This window comes from Gopherus evgoodei, chromosome 18 (assembly GCF_007399415.2).
Source record: "Gopherus evgoodei ecotype Sinaloan lineage chromosome 18, rGopEvg1_v1.p, whole genome shotgun sequence".
NCBI classification, from domain to species: Eukaryota; Metazoa; Chordata; order Testudines; family Testudinidae; genus Gopherus; species Gopherus evgoodei.
Genome location: NC_044339.1, coordinates 20904114 through 20924013, shown reverse-complemented (window position 1 = coordinate 20924013; position 19900 = coordinate 20904114). Strand labels below are relative to the sequence as shown.

Below are 19900 nucleotides of genomic sequence, written 5' to 3'. Positions count from 1 at the left end.
CCGGCAGGTGGGAGCATGCGGGGCCCGGCGGGGGCCGAGGGGGAGCCGCGGGACGAGATGGAGAAGGAGGAGGAGCTGTCAGGTAGGGGGGTGCCCGCTGGCGGGGCTCCTCTGGCACGGGCAGACACAGGGCTTGGCCGCCGTCTGGGGAGATGCTGCGGTGATGGGCACCGGAGGCGGAGGCTGGCTGCTGCCCATTCAGCTTCTGCAGGGAGGCAAGGGGCTAGGTCCTCTCCTGGCCAGGGGGTGGCAGATCCTGGGGACCGCACCCCGGGGGGGCAGGGTGGGGTGAGGGTGCCAGCCCCAGGGATCTACGGTGAAGTGTGGGGGGGCAGGCTGCAGGGACCTCAGGGCTGGGGGTGAGAGGGGTCCTTGTTAGCCTGTGCTTCTGCCAGGCCAGCTCCCGAATGTGGTATGTGTAGCCCTCAGAAGGAGGGAGCCAGGCAGGAGATGAGGCTCCATGGGCAGGTACTTTCTGAGCCTCACCTGTAGCCCCGGCGCTGGGCAAGTGCCCAAATAATGGGACTAACCCTCCTTCCGAGCGTGCTGTGGTGTGGGGATTAACACCCCTGCACCCCAGAGTCCTGCCAGGAAAGCGGGGTCCCCCTTCCCCTCTACTTCTTTTTGCACCGCTGCCCAGGAGGCCCACCACTTGCAGGGGGAGATAACATCATTGATGAAATAAGGGTGAAAAGCTCTAGAGGTGGATTTTCAGAGGTGCTGAGCCACAGGTCTATTCACAATCAACAGCCCCTTTGAAGATCTGGCCCTTAGTTCCTTTCTGTAACTTCAACTTCTCTTCCCTAAATGCCTAACATCCCTGCCTGGTGAGAGTAGCTGAAGGCCTAAATTAACTAGCTGAAACCTCAGGCAAAAGAGAAAATTGGAGTGGTTTTTAATTTTCCCTTACTTACTGTACTGGTTCTTTTTGTGCTGGAGAGGAACTGACACCACTTTTTAGAGCTAAGCAGAGTGATGGCTGGAGCAGCATATGCTTTTCCAGAATGTATGTGGCTTTGTACCCTGGGCAAATAGCCATTTGTAGAATTCTGGTGGGGTGTGACAAGGATTTGTCTGGCCTGATTCCCGTTTTATGCAGGATTCCATCTCCACATCTTCCATACTAAAGACTTTTTGGCCCCATTCTTTGACATCTGTGGTGACCTGTACCTAGAGACCTTTTTCCTTGGACGTTTCCTTTCTCTGCCTAGTTGCTCTGAATATTTGCCTGGTGCTGAGTCTAAACTTTTCCCTCTTAAGTGTCAGGCACTGCGCCTTGACCTACCACCTTCGGAGCGTGTGAAAAATCTTTTCCTTACATTTGCAGAGTTACCTGGAAGGGATGATGAGTCATGTGCCTCCCTTGGTCTTCTCTTTCCCAACCTTTGTAGGTTTACCTCCCTCATTCTCTCCACTGATGATTCTTGTATCACTTTTACTTCCCTTTGCTTTTCTTGAGGTTTGTCTATATCTTGGGGACTATCCTGAGGCATTATTAAGGCAAACAGACTCATTTCAATGAAGCCTAAACCAGATTGCAGATTTCCTGATTGCTTTACCTGGCACATTTGAAACCTACCTGCTGAGCTGACAGAAGTGCTGAGTATGTTGCAGATAGAAAGCAGCTGCTGGGCTAGCAGACATTTCAGGTGCATCCTGGTAGAAAGTATTGGGCTGTACCAGTTATGTCTAAGGTAGAATTTGACAGCCACATGTCAGTGCTCTCAATGGAACAGAGATCACACAGCATTTGTCATGAGAGGAGAGCAGGGAAATACTTAGATAAAGGCTTAACTTATACAGGGAGGCTTATTAATTGTAAGACTGATAGGTGAGCACCGAGAGATGGTTTTCCTTAATTGTGACATAAATAAATATAGTAGTAATTTGTCCTGCTATTGGCTAGAGACTGTACTTGATGTCAGGGCGTGCTGAAGGGGCGGGGGGCAAGCAGAGGCTCAGGTGCCCACATGTCAGGGGCACAGAACTCCTCTGGGCCTGGGGCTGGGAGAGCAAGCTCCTGTGGACCTGAACTGGGACAGGAGACAAAAGCTCCTCCGAGGCTGCAGAGGGAGAACCAGCTCCACCGTTGGGGCTGCAGTGGGGAGAGGCAGCTCCTCTGGCCATGGAAGGTGGGGGGGGGGAGCAGCTCCACTGGCCATGGATCGGGGAGGGAGGAAGGCAGCTCCTCCGGCCACGGGGGGCACAGAAAGTGCCCATCGCCCAAAGTAGCCAAATATTTATTCCTGGGAATTCCTAATATGTGACATCCTCCTGCAGAACTGTACGTAATTTCCTTGCTAACTCTGTGTGAAGGTCTCCAGCAGCAACTCCTGTTTGTGTAGTTCTTTGTTTTCAGTTTTTGGGGTTTTTAAAGAAAAAAGTTGCTGCTTGTACATAGAGGCTGATATTTTGCAAACCAAAACTATATGCAAAAATTAAAAAATGCCTATAGCAGCTGTTAAAGCAGCCACTTTGGCCCAATTGGTGCTAGCACAAGTTGCTAAAAATCCATACAAGCCAAGGGAGTTGTACCTGCTTATGCCAACGGGGCCAAATGTACCATTCTGCAGGGAATCAGCACCAGGGCTATGTGGCACTTAAATCTCACTGTGCTGACTGTTGCACAAGGGTGAATTCTACCCATAGTTAATTTGGTCCAAACAGCGCCTCTCATTTTCTTACATTGCTAAAATAAATTCTCTCCTGAGCTCCATTTAGTGGAGAGCAATGGTACAGGAGTGAGTCAGAGTTCCTGAAAAATAGGGGTTTGATAATGCTACTTCTGACAAGCCCAAAAATCCAGTAGCCCTTGTGGTGAGGCAGTAATAAGGGTACCTGGTACCAATATCATGTGGACTGTCATCCATAAGGGATTGAGATTCCAAAAGCCCATCAAACATATTTAAAACATGAGGGAAGGAGTGAAACACCCATCTTTACAAGCTGCACAGCTATTCATCTCCATCCTGTCCTTAATTTTCCAAAGCATGAAAAATTCTTAATGTCTGCAGCTGGATGCCTCCCCATTAGTGTCAAGAATGGTTCTATTCTTCTTTCTTCCCAGAAATGACTCTGGAGGAGATTATTAAGATCCCTCTGGTTTTTACTCTTAATGCACCTGACTGAAGTGCAATCAGAGAGATAATCAAGGCCCACAATAGAGCCATGGAAATGAGTGAGTGTGAGTTTGCATGTGCTGGAGAGAGATGGGAGTGTGGTAGATTAACATGACCTCAATAAAATAACTTGTGTCCAGCTGTTTCCTGTTAAGGATACTAGTGCATCTCAAATTCACCTGCAAAATCTATCACCATTGCATCCTCTCTCTTCCTGATTTTTCATTTCAGTTACCAATAATCTCTATATGCAGAATTACATGTACTAATTGTTCTTTGTTTGGAGGTGTTTAAAATTTGCAAATTAGCATGTTTTCCATACTCTGATTACAAAACATGCGCTTTTGATGGAGATAACTCTGCTTTAAAGTTATGGAAAACATGAAGAAAGAACAAATATAAAGTTTCCAGCAGAGAAAACGTTAAGTTGTTTCTCACGCTGTAAGATTCTCCATCTTGAAAAGCAGTTGGTATCACATCTGAGTTAGTGCTGTTTGAATTAGTATTGACTTGGCGTCAGCACTTGTATCTCCCTCAGACCAGGGTGTTTTGTGCAGGCCGGGGTACCTGGGTTATAACAGCCTGTTTCCTGTGAGGGTGTTTTGGTGAGGAGAGCAGGAAGAGGAGTACCACGTCTTGGAGTTTCTGTTCACTTTGAGAAGTGGGCTCAGAGGTCAGGGATAGGTCAGGGGTGATGGACAGGCTGGCTTAGAGGTCAGTGACAAATACTCTCCGTTCCCATCATCTTTTCTCCAGTGTCTTTTAGTGTCAGTTTGTTCAGTTTAATCACAATGCTCAGGACGTTGTTTAGGTCTCAGTGAGATGTGTACCAAGAATTAGAAAGCATGAGGATATTTTGTTATTAGGTTCGCAAGGGGGACAAATGAGCCTTATTATAGGACTGTAGCTGTCACCTCTCCATAACACATCTGCAGAGCTGGGACTGGCCCCTTGGTCCTTCAGTTAACACAGGTCTTCACAAGGATTGCCCTTGTGTTCTTTCTACGTGACAGCTGGTGGTTAGAGTTCAGCAATCTCTCTCTGGCCTGTTTCTCAGCCGTGCTGAATTGCTCATTCGGACGTGTGGCTCTTGTCCTGTCTGCACAGGAGTTGGCGAATCTCTGTCTGGTTCCTAGAAGATGGCATGCTGACCAGGTTGTAGCTGTCAAAGGATAAGCAAAGGACTTCAGTGTCCAGGGCTGCTAATGCAGCAACTTTCACGAGCATGAATTTCACTGAAAACCATTGTTAACCTTTGAAGAGTTTTATTTCCCCCTGCAAAGAAAGTTTAATTAAATTTTCTCAGTCAGTCGCTGGCTAAATAATTGTTCCCCTTCTCTAATAAAATTGGAACCCATTAATGCAGATGCTGTAGGGTTGTTGGATTTAAAATCCAACCCTGAGGGACTGGCTTTCAGCTCCTCAGTGTGTCTGGGAGCTGGGAAAAGAATGAGGATTGTCACTTCTTCTGAAAGCCTTGAAAGGGAGAATAGCTCAAAACGCATGTTTGGACCTGAAGTCACATTGTACCACTGGCCCCCATGAAACATCTGAACAGTTTAGCATCTATAGCCATTCAGCTAAAACAGCAGTGTTTCTAACTAGTGGGAATTCCTGGCTTCCCTTTCACAAATTTCATAGCTCCATAGATTCCAAGGCCAGAAAGGACCATCGTGATCATCTAGTCTGACTTCCTGGATAGCACCAGCCAGAGAACTTCCCCAGCAATAATCCCTAGAGCAGATCTTTCAGAAAAACATCCCTTCTTGATTTTAAAAACGGTCAGTGATGGAGAATCCGCCAGGACCCTTGATCAATTGTTCCAGTGGTTAATTGCCCTCACTGTTAAAATGTACAGCTCATATCCAGTCTGAATGTGTCTCGCTTCAACTTCTAGCCACTGGATCGTGTTATAATTTTCCCTGCTTGTCTGAAGAGCCATTATCAAAGATTTGTTCCCCATGTAGGCTCCGTCCCTTGTCTTCATCTGCAGCTGCCTGGCTTATGCTCTGCCCAGACCTTTGACTGGAGCTGTCATTTTCTGAGAGAAGCTGAGCTGGTCCAGTTCGGCCTCCAACGCTGCAGCTTCCAGCAAGTGACTGTGATTGTAGCAGATGCCTCTGCGTCTTTTGGACTAATGAGAGTGACCTGGTCAGTGTTTTATCTTTCCATTCCATTCAGTTAAAAATACCCCAGCAAAATCAGGGCCAAGCATTCTCGCACAAGCCGTGCAGGAGGAAGAGCTCATAGAAACAAGGAAGCTTCTCCTCTACTACAGAGATGGTCTGCCAGCAAGGGAGTGGATAGTCTTTCCCTAGAAACAAAACAAATGCATGTAACCAGAGGGATTGTCAGGGGTGAAGTCTCTGCAGGGTGCTTCTATCACAGCACCAGATGTTTGTTTTGCTTGAACATGTTTTTTTTTTTGGGTGAGGGGTCGATTGTGTGTGAGAGAGAGAAACTTGAATGCTGAAATACATGAATTCTGGACTTACTAATGCTGGAGAGAGTTTAAATCCACTGAAAAGCAGGTAGGCAGGGCATGAAAGGTGTTTTTCCTCTGACCTTCCACAGCTGCTCTCAGCTTCTTTACTCTGGTTCAACGTTGACAGGCTGTTGTTCACAATCTTGCCTTTAAGCTTAAGAATCGAACTCTCTTCATCACATGCAGCGGAATCTGCCTTGCGATTTCTCCGTGTGCTCAGCAGAGTCACTGGATGTCCTTGGAGATTCTGTTTTTTACTGAGCGGTACCTTTTGGGCTGGAGCTTTCATATCTGTGAGAGTCGTGTGGGTGAGCTGCTGTGCGTGGGAACAGGAGTGTGGAGTGAAAGGGTTGACTTGAAACATAAACTTGGTGTACATTGGTCTCAGTTACTGAGCAAAACAAGATTCTGCCCAAATGCCTCAATCTCCTGGTTGGATTTAATGAAAGTGACCACACTTAGCACTGTTACTGTGCTTCTTATTGGTAGCTCTAACATCTCTCCAAAGCATTGTTATCCTCATTTTGTAGTTGGGAAGCTACCACCACCGTCTTCAAAAGCGGCCAGTGGCTTCAGTTTCCATTTCCCTGGAGTGGAATGGGCGTCCCACAGAAGAGCTAGGAAAAGTTCAATTAATACAACTCTTGCAGATGAGGGGTTGCTCACCTTCGGGCTTCACAGGTAGCTTTTGGTTCCTTCCAACCGTCTGTCCAGGTTGTTCATATGCGGCACAAGATATCTCTGTCTTCCAAAGCCATTAACCCTGGCTGCATTTGCTCAGTCTCTGTGCACCTGGGCAAGGTCTCCAGAAGCTCACGAATAGTTACACTCAAAGCCTGAGGTAGTCTATCTCTTGTAAGCTGAGCGTGGTTGGGTTTGGTCAGTACTTGGATGACAGATGTAAAACCAGGGGAAAACACCAAATGTTGCAGGAAATGGTGCTGGTGTTTAAGTAGGTAGCTTAGCTTCCTGCTACGTCTGTATTGAACCAGTGCCCCAGTACAGAGCTAGGGACTACACCACTGCTAAAGGCTGAGATGAGATGGGAAACCAACAGTCTTGACTGCTTGTGCTCATCTAAGATCCCATCACGTTTTGTGTCAGCATAAGGGTGTTAAATGCAGTGTCCTGGCCAAACGTCAGTTTGGGAAGATTGCCTTCCGTCTCCCTGAGGTAGAGTTCCAGCTGGAGAAGTTATCCCCCTGAACAGCAGAATGGCTATTCCAGATGTGGGGGAACAGGTCCCTGTAGGCACAGTCTGCAAAGCATTTGGGGTTCTTTTGGGATAACTCTGCATTCAGCAGAAGCAGAAGGGGTGGGGAGGCAGCTATATGCCTCGCTTGCTATGTGTATAACAGGTATGGGCACTGAAGAGCAAGGGTATCTTTGCCTGGACTCGTTCCCCACCCTTTGACATCTTGATCACTAGGAACCAACACTCAATATTAAACTGCATCTTGCAGTGACTGACTCAGAGCACAGACAGCTGTGAGAAAAGCACCAAATAGGCCAGGATGTTTCTCGTTGCAGATGGAGTCCTGGGCTCCAGCTCCATAATGAAAATTCTTAAGTCTTTAAAACTTCTTTTCAAAGCAAAGGGCTCTGTTCTCCCATGGTGAGACTCGGGTCCGTGGGGCTGAATCCCATCACTGCTACATCTGTATTGGGATACAAAGCCTCCTTCCCTGCCCCAAAAAAGATTGTTTTTTCTCTGAGGTGTTGTGAATAAAATCAAACAATGCTGAATGGCTTTTATATAGAGCCTCATGCACCTGATAGAGAGGCCAAGAACTCTGATCTGGTGCTTTTTAGTGGGAAGTGTGTTGCTTGCAGTGCATGGTTCTATCACTTGTCTAATACATTTCACTGAGATGGAGCTAAGCTGCTGGTTTTGGCAAAGTCTAAACTGCTGTGTTTTGAAGTTGAACACAAAATCTGTCCAGTCTAATGAGATTGGAGTATTATTACTGAATAAGTTTAGAAATTCAAAAAGAAAACAGAAGAGTACAACACAGAACTGGATCTTAAGGAAATGCAACAATTTGACAAAATGCCAAGGCTCATTAGTAAGAATGTCAAGTTTTGGAAGATAATGATGACAGGCAAATAAAAGGGTACATTGCAATTAGTGCCGAGCTTCTTTGCCTTGGTGGGGATGCAGCAGATGGATGAAAGCAGTAGAGCCAGCATGCTTTGAGCTGACTCTTCACTTTACTTCGGTGCAGGCAGCTCTGTGTCTGTTCAGGAGTCAGCGGGGCCATCCGGAGGGTGTGCAGGGTCATTGCAGCACCCAGCTGCTCCACAGCCTCTCCACTACTGCCTTTAGTGCTGGAAAGGAGTAGGAATATGCAGCCAGAAGTAGATGGGGAGGAAGGCGCTCAGAAGAGAGACTTGTTTTCTCTCTTTTCTTTGATTTAATTGAATCCATTTTAACAGGATCTATTTCAAAAGGTAAACAGTAAACAATAAAAAGCCTAATGTGTCCTCATTACCTAGAAGCCTACATCAGCAATGGCAGGCAGCATATCAGGGGTGTCCAGACGCCTCTCTTTACTTCTGAGCAGGCCAGTGGTAGGGGCTTCATGGCCTGGGCATCTGCAGAGAAGAAGAGATGATCCTTCTGCTTTGGTGCTGCATGATGTGGAGCCCAGCCCCAGCCCCTCCGTGCAGTAACGTAATACTCTGCCCCCTGTGTCTTCCAAGCCTTTTCCAAACGTCAGCCCTCACGAGCTCCCTTGGGAGGGAGAGAGCAAGTGTCCTTAGCTTCATTTTGCAGATGGGAAAGCTGAGGCAGTGAAGTCAGTGACTTGCCCCAAGGCCATGTAGGGAGTCTGGATGAGAACCCACGAGTTCCTTGCTCCCAACCCCTTGTTCTGTCCGCCAGACAATACATTTATTACTGAAAGCCGCAAATGATTCTTTGCCCCCTTTAATCTCCCTGGAATCTCCCTCCCTGTGTTTTCTCTGTCTTGCCAGTAACCCCTCAGATCATTGAGACAGAGAGGGCCCTTTGAAAACCGAATCCTGTTTGTTCAGTAGCTAGACTCTCACCCAGTTTGGACTGTGGAGCAAGCCTGGCCAGTGGCATGTCACGTGTAGTTCGTGTCACATTCTGGACCCCTGCAGTAAATCCCATAAGGACTTCTCTCGGAGTGGATGTTTCTAGCCAGAGCTGGAGTCTGCACTTTGTGCTGCACTGAAACTCACCTATCCTGCTGTAAAAGGTGCGTCACTGTGCTCCAGTCCTCTGGGAGCTGGTTTCTAGTGGCTCTGCTGTAAGAGCAAACAGAAACTGCCCCCTCCCACTGCATTGTGTTGAATGCTGGAGCAATGCTTGACTGCTTGCTGGGGGCTGGCATCCTGCTGGAAAACTGGCCTGGTATATGTCTCTGGTGATGCAAAGGGAGATTAGTGTCAGAGACTAGAGACCTCTTTGCACGATCTGCCTCTGACGCTGCGCCACCATCCAAACAGCTTTCCTGTTGAATACCCCACCAGGGCTGCTAAATGATAGCAGTGCACTTTTTTGAACACCAAAGCTGTTCTTCTCATGGCCAAACCAGTTGTACAGCAGGCTGCAGATGAGGTCCTAGGCTCTGTGCGTGGGCTCATCCCACTGGCAGTATCCACAGTGATGCATCCAAGAGAGAACTCTTTGCACTGACACCTAGATGAAACAATGAAGATATTGCTGTTAATTCTAGGTTTTGTGGGAATGATCCCAACCCTGATCAATTTACCAAGCCCAAATTTTGACCCTAAACAGCCCGCCATTGTCCTCCACTGAAGAGCTGTGTGCATGCTGTGTGCTTGACTAGAACAAATCGTTTCAGTTTCAAAGTGCTGTAGCCATAAACCTGGGACTCAGGTCCTGCAAACACTTCCTATCAGCTTAGCGCTGAATGCCATTCCAGCACCCGCTGGCCTGCTCCTGGTGGAAGCATTATGGCTTGTAGTAAGTTTTTGCAAGATTGGGCCCCAGTTTATGACCTAGCATCCATCAGAACCTGCATTGTGACAAAATTTAAGGTATCAGTTACTGCCAAATAGTATTGCCAAATACCTGTGACTTAAGACATGTCTATGGCTGAGCAATGCTAATTCCCTGTGAAATGAAGGAGAGCAGAGTACCTGCCTCGCTGTTGTGTCGCCTCTAGTGCAGCACAGTAGAAGCAGAGCAGCTTCCTAGGAATCACTCACACTGCAGCAGACTGGCTGGTGAGAGAGACAGAGGCTGGCCATGGTACGTGATATGCTGGTCCTGGGCTAATGTGTGGCAATGTGCCATAGCAGATTGATTCAGATCAGAACAGATAACTGCACTAAAAATTAGTTCTCTTATTTTGTGTTTACTCTTAACTTGGCCCACTCAAAAATCCCTTCATCCCTGATTTCCAGCTAGCACACTGGGCTGCTAGGTAAAAAACCCATTTGCTTCCCCTAAAGTACAAACATTTATCTCTGGCTGCAAACTGACTTTCCAGATCCCATTATTTAATCCAGATTTAAATATCAGTACCTAGTGCCGCTGTTTGTTCTGCCTGTCTTCTACCTGTAGTGATACCGTACTGTTAGCTATTTCCCAAACAACCAGTTGGGAGCTGACCGGCCATTTGGAAGCTTTGCATTTCCGGCATTTAAAGACACCAGCACTTTGCAGATTCCACAGAGCAGCTCTTTGCCTCTGCTCTGTGCCATCACAGTCATCCCCAAAGTGTCACAAACTGATTTCTGGTGGGAGTAGTGTGCAGCAGGGGTAGGGGGTGTCCGTGGAAACAAAGTGACTGTTTTCATACGAATATGAATACAAAAGGACTGTTTTCATACAAAGTGACCGTTTTCATACGTGATAGGAAGGATAATTGTGATAATTACTAACCACTGGAAGAGAAACACAGGAGAAACAGTTTGGGAATTAGTTTTTAACCCCATCCTCTGATTTGGTGTCTGCAGTGCGTTCCACTTGAGTTTGCACACCAGTTACATGAGCACAGACAGCTGTTTGCACGAGTGAATCGGGCAGCAGCATGTACACAACTGGGCACGTGAAGCTGGAAATGGGGGCTGATGCTTCGATTGACTGAGACTCGTCTGTCAAGGGTCTCCAAGAGGCATTAGCAGCTAGTTAAGTGCTGGCCTGAGAGGCAAGTAATGCTAGCGTAAGGCTATGTCTACAGTACACTGTGTAGCCGCTGTTTATTGGCTCTCCTGCGACAAAACCTTCCACCCCCACCGCGTGGGATTAGTGAGCGCTCCTGCCGATAAAGCGCTGTTCCCACTGGTTCTTCTTGTCTGCAAAACGTTTGTCTTTTGGGGTGAAAGACAAAAGTTTTGTTGTTCAGTTGCCAGTGCAGACAAAGCATAACATGGGGCAGCTCGGTTAACAGCTGGACGTGAGTCAGACAATAAACAGAAACTTGAGCGAGGCCACATGTCCTTGTATCCCATGGGCTGATGGAGCTACTTGGCCAAGGCTCTCCCATGGGATCAAACACAGTTCCTGTACTTTGTGTGTGTCTATGAACCTGGCTGTGTAACTTCTCCCTTTCCTCCCCCTTTGTGTCGTCTCCAGAAGAGGAGGATGGAGTGCTGGAAGGGCTGGAGGAATTTTATCCAGAGGAGCAAGTAACTGCGCAGAAGAAAAAGAAATCCAAAAAGCTGAAAGAAAACAAGACTTCCAAAGTCAAGAGACGGAAGAAAGAGGTAACATCTCCCACTGTTGAATGAGGCTGGCAGGCAGCTGTTGGCCTCTGTGTATGGGTTGTGTGCTTGGGATAATGCTGGTGGTCTCCCTTGTGGAGCAGTCGGAGGTCTAGGCATGGAAAAGGCCTAGATAAGAGCTAGGTATTTTACTAAGGGGAATTAGTTTGATGTGGGACGGGGGGCCCATTTCTCAGACTTGGGTGATGCCACAGCTGAGCCTGCAGATTGGCGGTCACTCCCGTGAGTGCCTGGAGAGGCTGAGCAATATAGTGAACTGGCACACAGGGCTGGAGCAAGGTCCTGTGTAATTCATATGCTGGCTCTGACAGCAACTCACTATGGCCTGGGGTGAATCACTTAACTTCTCTACCTGAATGGCCCCGCTGGTGAAATGCGAATGGTACTTACCTACTTCCGAGAGGCTGTGACAGTTAATTAGCCAGTGTTTGGAGCGGGCTTTGGAATGTGAAGGTTTGAGTATTATTATTTATTAAGGATTCATTAGTGGGTGATGCTCTCTGGCCTGTGTTAGGCAGGAGGTCAGACTCAGTGATTATAAGGATGCTTAGTGCTGGAGTCTCCGGTGTGGATTTAAACACTCTAACTTACATGCCCAAGCTTGAAAACTGAGATTACAAATGTTGCCTCTTCCTTCACCTGGTCTCCACTAGTTCTGCATGTGTCTGAATGCGGGGGGTGGTCCTTTGCATATAATTACCCAGAATCCTCCTTGCTAGCTGTTGTAGGGGTTGAGCTCTGTAGATGCACGGAGGTGGGTTGGTGGCTGCTGTAACCCCTCCTTTGCTTAAATAACTTCCACAACATGAAGATGCTAGGTTCAAATTTGTGGGTTTTGGTTCCGAGACATGGATGGGCTTTGTCTGTCTAAATGGCTGGGACAATTCATCTGACCAAAGGGAGAAACAAACACAATATGGGTGTCCAGGGAGTAAAGAATGAAAGTGGGGAAATCCAGAGATTGAGTTCTGAAAATATCCGTAAGAAGAGTTAAATCGACTCTGGCTAGTTTGGAGGGACCCTTCTTCGCGTGTTCAGTCACTGGGTAAGAGGTTGGCTTTGGAATGGGACCAGCCCGGTGTGTTCTCCCTGGTGTGATTTCTGGGGAGACGCTGGGTGTTGGGCACTGCAGCAGTAATGGGGTCACCGCTCTCTCTGGAATAGTTTAGCAGCAGGGGCAAAGGTGTGAGTTGGTGGTTTTCCAAGGCCATGTTTGCATGCTCCTCATGTGGCTGCTTGGTCTGGGCACTGTCCTAAATGAGGCCCGTGGCAGAGCACGGAGCATGTTGGATGGAGGAAGCTGTATGGCTCAGAGAGAGTTGTGCTAAGGGTTTCTCATGCAGAGAACTGTGGAGGTGGGGAAGGTGGGCGAGGGGAGGAGCCAAGGTTGTAACCTAATGTTTTTTCAAAGAAAATAATGTAAAACGGAATCATTTTATAAACTCTTTCTTGGCTGCGCTTTGTGCTCATGCCACTGGGAGGGCAAGAGTCATCAGGGCATGCTTGCTACTTCCCCTGCTCTGGCGATGCAAAGTTGCTTGTCAAACCTGGATTGAGTAGCCCGTTAAGCTGGGGTTCTGTCTGCCTGACATTGCTGAAGCAGTGCCAAGCATCCAGAGTGTACTGGGCCTGGCCCTCTGAATGGATCTGGGGAGATTCTGGCCAGAGCCGTGTAGAGCAGGAAGCCTTCTTCTGGCCTCCCTTCCTCCTCCCAAAACTCAGTGCTCGCTGCTCGCCCCTCCAAATGCTTTGTTGTAAGGAGTGTGGAGAGGGCTCTCTACCCTGCCGGGTCCCGGGGACCACAGTTTGTACTTTAGCGTTCTAAATCCCAAGCCCTGCACTTTGAATTCAAGGGGCAGCAGATTAGTCTGCGTTTAATTAGCTCTGCCTGGTGTGGTTAGTTAATTTCTCATTTGGAAGCTAAATCTTTCTACAGAAGTAGGCACAGCTGGAGACGGGTACTAATTTGGGCAAACACTGATCTATCTATTTCTGCCAGTAGTCTAGTTTTTCTTGAGTCTTAAAGGTTTTCACTTTGAGGGTGGATTGCAAAGAGAGAGAACGGCCCAAACAACTGCTAATTAGTGAGAAGACACACAGGATGGAAGGAGAGAGACTTTCCTTCCTAGCTGATCATTTGCAAGGATGATTACATTTTAAAGCTTGCCTACTACATTCGTACCCCTGGGTGTTGTGCCGTGATTGCAGATCCTGTCACCAAATGTGATGTTTTGTTACGTGACTATGATATAATGAAAGACAAGGGCATTAATCACTGTTCTAAAACTTTCCTATTTCTATTCCCCAATGTTTTGAAAATCTGTTTATTCTAATATGTTCTTTTTAATGCTGGAAATATGTCTGATAAATGTTATTGCTGGTCCTTAATCCTGTGAGTTGTGTGTGACAGGCAGTGAATAATCTCACGCTTCACATTATGAATCCTGTACCCCACACTTTGCATATCAGATATTGAGCTGGCAATTAGGCCTTTTAAATGGAGTGAGTTGTAAGCGTGAGGACCGTGTGTTCTGTCATCTCACATACAGAGGCGTTAAAAGAAGGCAGAACCAATAGGAAATGGAGGTTTTGTCAGACAGGCTTTTGCATTCATGAGTTCGGGATTTATAGTATCCCAGTTAAAGACACATTAGATAATTATTACAAACGATGATTATCAGACACCCCACCAGACCACATGCAGCAGTATAATGCATTGATATATATAATAATATATGTATTATGATAATCTCCTTAACTGGTGTGACAAAGTTCCTCCTCTATCTTCATGGGTCCTGCGCTTATTGGCAGATTTGCTCTCCTCAGTGATCTTCCCCACAGTCTGGGTCAACTCCTCCTGTGTCTGGTCAGGAGTTGGGAGGTTTGGGGGGAACCCGGGCCCACCCTCTACTCCGGGTTCCAGCCCAGGGCCCTGTGGATTGCAGCTGTCTATAGTGCCTCCTGTAACAACTGCATGACAGCTACTCCTCCCTGGGCTACTTCCCCATGGCCTCCTCCAAACACCTTCTTTATCCTCACCACAGGATCTTCCTCCTGGTGTCTGATAACGCTTGTACTCCTCCGTCCTCCAGCAGCACAGCCTGTCACTCTCAGCTCCTTGTGCCTCTTGCTCCCAGCTCCTCACGCACCCTTCCTTTCCTCTGGCTCCCCCCTCCCTGACAGGAGTGAGCTCCCTCTTAAACCCAGGTGCCCTGATTAGCCTGCCTTGATTGGCTGCAGGTGTTCTAATCAGCTTGTCTGCCTGAATTGGTTCTAGCAGGTTCCTGATTACTCTAGTGCAGCCCCTGCTCTGGTCACTCAGGGAACAGAAAACTACTCAGCCAGTGACCAGTATATTTGCCCTCTACCAGACTCCTGTACCCCATTGGCCTGGGTCTGTCACACTGGTTATTAAACCCCTCCTGCCAGGGACGCACACACTGCAATGCAGCAGCTCATTTACAGTTTGTCCCTGGTGGCAGACAGTAAATCTTCGTGGCACATACTGTACCAATAACATTATCTAGGGACTGTGTCTGTTAGGGATGAAATGCAAAGCGACATGTTGGGAATGTAACCAATGTGATGCTGTTTGGAGAAAACAGCATGGTTTTGAGGTTTCTGTGGAGACAGGATATCAAATGACAGACTGCCCATTTCTGGGTGTCTCTCAGGCAAGAAGTGGGGCCAGGCAGGATGTGCTGGCTTCTCAGGATTTGACATTTGGAAGGATTTTGGGAGGTTTTTAAAGAAACCAAATTCTCAATGAATTATTGTCCTAGTGAATCCCCCTCATGCTGCTCCCAGAGGATCCACTCTATTCCCAGAGCCTGTGGGATGCTTCCCCTATGCTCCCTGGGCTGTGTGTGCTGCCTCTCAGGCCATGGCTACACTACAAACTTGTTGACTTCATGTAAGTTGACATCAAACCTCTGATTTAAGCAAGTCACTGTTGCGTGTCCACACTAAGCTCATTGTGTTGGCAGAGTGCATCCTGACTAGCAGGGCTTGCACTGATGTACAGAGCACTGCATTGTGGGTAGCTATCCCACAGCGCATGTAGCTGAGTGGAATTTTGGGTTGGGCTTGCAAGGCCTTATGAGACCAAAACATTGGTGTGGGTGTTTATGGGAACATGGCGTTTACAGCCTCCCAAGATGCACTTACCTCCCTCCATGAAATCAACAGCAAACAAACCAAGCCTTTTTTCATAAGCATGGGTTACCCATGTGGATGCCATTGCATGATAAGCATGGACTCTGCTCAGCTGTACACGGTTGTTGGGAGCATTACAAACACCTCGTGCCTTATCCTGCAGTATTCACACAGCCGATACACGAGCCGCCATGCTGAACAATGTGATGCCAAGGTCTGCAAGCAACCCGGCTGGAAGACATACAGCAGAGCAATTTGCAGTTGCTAGCGACAGTCATGCCTCACCTTGACACAGTGGAGTACCGTTTCTGGGCCTGGGAAACAAGCACTGACTGGTGGGACCGCATCATTATGCACCTACGGGATGACGAGCAGTGGTTGCAGAACTTTCAAATGCATAAGGCCACTTTCAGGAGCTGTGTGAAGAGCTCTCCCCAGTCCTGAAGCACAGCCATATTAAAATGAGAGCTGCTCTGGCAGTGGAGAAGTGATTGGCAATAGCTCCGTGGAAGCTTGTAACGCCAGACTGCTACCAGTTAGTAGGGCATCAATTTGGAGTGGGTAAATCTACCATGGGATCTGTTGTGATCCAAGTTTGCAGGGCCATTAACAGACTCCTACTAAGAAGGATAGTGACTCAGGACAATGTACAAGACGTAGTGGATGGTTTTGCCATGATGGGGGTCCCTAGCTATGGTGGGGCAATATCAATGTGGGATGGTCGGGAAAGGTGCATTATGCATGCATCTTTAGGAGCACAGGTTGGTTCAGAAACCTGCAAGCAGGGACTTTCTTTCCAGATGGCAAAATAACCATTGGTGATGTTGAAAGGCCAATCGTGATCCTGAGGGACCCAGCCTACCCCTTGCTCTCATGGCTCATGAACCCATACACTGGGAGCCTGGACAATAGTAAGGACCAGTTCAACCATAGGCTGAGCAAGTGCAGAATGGTGGTGGAATGAGCCTTTAAACGTTTAAAAGGCTGCTGGCATTGTTTGCTTACTAAGACCTCCATGAAAGCAATATCCCCATTGTCATTGCTGCCTGCTGTGTGCTCCATAATATCTGTGAAACAAAGGGAGAAGAGTTTCTGCCGGGGTGGGGGAGTTGAGGCAGATTGCCTGGCAGCCAATCTTGAGCAGTCAGACACCAGGGCAATAAGAAGAGCAAGCACATTGAGGGGTTCAGCGTCTCTGGGAAGCTTTGAAAACCAGTTTCATCAATGAGCCAGAGTAATATGACACTTATCTGTGTTGTTTCTTACTAAACTGCCCCCTCCATTGCATTTGGTCCCCTGTAAACTCCACCCCCACCAACCACCGTGTATTGAATGAATAAAGAGCCTTTTCTCCTCAATCTGTTAAGTTTTATTATGCACACAAATGCACAGAGACAGCTAAGAAAAGTAAGATAACCTGGGGCAAAAGGGCTGATAACACCGTGGGGGGGAAAACAAGGAAAGCTTGCTTACAGATGCACTGCAGTAGCAATCAAACGTGTGAGAATGGGCGTCTTCTTGTCCTTGTGTCCTCCCCTGGTGTTGGGTGTAAGGGATATTGAACCCCCCCACCTCAAAGTCATTTCAGGGAGGAGGATATAGAACTGGGCAATGATGGCAGCAGGTTCAGCATAGGCTGTAATCATAATCCACAGCATCTCTTCCTGTGTGTCATGCTCCTGTTCCCTGCATGCTCTCCCGTCCTCCCTGTCCACATCCCGGTTCTCAGACAGTGTAATCCTCCATGCGCTGAGCTCAGTCTTGTCACTCTCGGAGGCAGACATTAATTCATTGAACATGTCATTCTGAGTCTCCTTTTTCTGCCTTCTAATCTGGGAAAGTCTCTGGCCTGGCGTGGAGGACAGGCCAATGCACAAGGTTTCAGCTGCAAGGAATGCAAAGCACAAGGGTAGTTTTAACTGTGCATACATTGTTTCTGGTGCAGGGTTAATTTTTTTAATTAAAAAACCCAAGCTTCTCTACATCCCACTGCAAGCCACAACGTAATCACAACCGCTGGCTATTGCAAGAGTCGGTTTGCTGCTCCAGCCATGGTGACTGAGGCCACGAGGCATGGGTAAAAGTCTTTTGCTGCTGTTTTTGTGAAGACAACCTTGGGATCCCAGGTTGAAACTTGAGAAAAGCCCCTTGTCCCCCAGCAACCTGGATGGTGCTTGAGGACAAGCACCAGTGTAAAGCCCCGCAAATAGTTTTTTTCACAAAAGTGGCACCGGGTTGGGGGGAAGGAAGACAAACAGGAAGGCTCCCTGCTTTTTTTTCAGTGCTGGTTGCAATACCCGGTGAGCCCTTCCAAACACAACCATGGTATGTTTGGGAAAGCGTGGTTGTGACACCTCGATTTCACCAAACGGGGGGCGGATTATTTGTTGAATTGTTTGCGGTTTAAGGGCTAGCATTGAAAACTTCCCCCATTTCACCTAGGTGACCCTATGCCATATCACTCTCCCGAGGATAACAGAAGTGGCCAGGGAGCGGATGCAGCAAGCATCTGGGTACAGACCTGGTCTTTATGCTGCAATGCTGTGTGCTGCAATGATGCCAGCAGAGTTAATACTGGAGTGGCACGGGAAAGTGTCCTACCATGGTGGATGAAATAATGCAGCCATTCCCAGAAACCTTCTGCTAAGGATTGCAGAGTTACCTCCATGAAAGCTTCCTAGAGATCTCCATAGAGGATTCCTGGGCCATCCTCGTGCACATAAACAGTCTTTTTTGGAAGCACCTTCTGCGTAGCTGGAGTGACCACTGATAACCACTACCCTACTCTATTGTTCAGACTAAACATAAACAATAATAGCTTGTAATCCCTACAGTTTGATTTGAAATGTGTACTCCCCAGAGGTGCCTTCCCCGGCATCACACTCCTCCACTACCTGGTCCTGTGAAGGGAAGGGCTCCAGGGTTAAAAACAGTTCTTGGCTGTTGGGGAGAATGGATCCTCAGCTTGCCTGCCTCGCATTCTCCTCCTCCTCTTCCTCATCAACAATGTCCTCCTCGTAGCTTGAGGTTGCCCAGGGTCTGTGGCAGGTATCCACGGAACATCTTGGGGTAGTGGTGCAGTCGCCAGCAAGAATCACATGCAGCTCCTCATAAAATTTTACTCCTGAGGGCATTCTGTGCCAAAAAAAAAAAATTCTGCAAAATTCAGCAAATTTTATTTGTCCAATAAATGTGGAGACTTCAGCACGGCATTGGGAGCACAGGCCACTGGCTGCACAGAGGTGAGAGATCACTGTGCAGCTCCCCTTCCCCTCCGCCCGGAACATGGACTCAGCAGTGAGGCTGCACCAACCCTGACACAGTGCAAGGACCTGGCCTGCCCCAGAAACATCCCAGGGCTCTGCCCTTCCATGTCAGGTGCACCAGGTGTGGGCAGGCAGGCTCAGCAGGGCAGGATCCAAATGTGGAGGGGTTCTGTGTGGTGCAGTCTGGGTGGGAGATCTGGATGCAGGGGGGATCGGGATGCACAGGGGCTGTTGCGGGGTTCTGGGTGCAATGGTAATGGGACTCTGTAGGGGGGTTCAGGGGAAGGTGGTTGGGGTTCAGCAGGGGGGTCTGGGTGTGGGTGGCTCGGTGGGGGAAGAGACTTTGCAGAGCTTCCTACAGCCGAGGGAGAAATCTGGGGGTGGGTCTGACATGGCCCTGGATGCTGTGCAGGGGAAGAGGAAGTCCCGTCCTCCCCAGTCCAGCTGGGACAAGCAGCTGAGCCCGGTGCAGGGTAGGAGCCCACCAGTCGGATCTTTTCCGGTCCTGCCCCCTGTCCCACAGTGATTTACCTCTCTGCCAGCTGCCTTGGGCATCCAAAACATACTGCTGGGAAGGGTTGTATGACCGCTCTTGTGGCTTCTCTGTCAGTCATTTTTCTGTGGGGAAGCAAAGAAATCTGCTGGGGACATAAATTCTGTGCATGCGCAGTGGTGCAGAATTCCCCCAGGAGTAATAAAAGTAGCATGCCTGTGGGGCAGAACCAGAACGACTGTTTGCCTCCCTTGTTTTCTGGTACACTTGCGGAAGCTCCTTTATTTTCATGAGGCACTGTTGCATGTGCCTGGTGTAGCCCTTCTCTCTCCACGCCCCGCGTGATTTTGGCATAGATGTCAGCATATCTTCTACAGGATTGAAGCTTTGCCTGCTTAGACACTCTTCCCACACAGCAATAAGATCCAGCATCTCCTGTGCACTCCAGGCTGGAGCACGTTTGCAGCCTTGAGTCTCCATGATCAGCTGTGCTGGCAAGCTCTCCACACTGATCAAACAGGAAATGAAAATTCAAAAAATCCCAGGGCTTTAACAAGGGCGTGGCTGTTTCCTGGGTACCTGGCTGAGGTGCAGTAGTGTTGAAAGTGCTCTCCTGAGTGGTCACAGTGGAGCACTGTGGGACACCTCCTGGAGGCCAGTT

The 19900-nt window shown here is 48.3% G+C and overlaps 1 protein-coding gene across 3 annotated transcripts in view; it reads left to right on the top strand.

Annotated features, from left to right (window-relative positions):
• CHD5 (chromodomain helicase DNA binding protein 5) overlaps positions 1-19900 on the top strand; it is an 85546-nt gene continuing 65646 nt past the window's right edge. For all 3 annotated transcript variants that reach the window (XM_030537500.1, XM_030537499.1, XM_030537501.1), the window contains exons 1-2: positions 1-82; positions 11177-11307. In XM_030537500.1, the coding sequence (XP_030393360.1) occupies positions 16-82; positions 11177-11307 (198 nt within the window). In that variant the 5' untranslated portion in view covers positions 1-15. The remainder of the gene's footprint in view (positions 83-11176; positions 11308-19900) is intronic.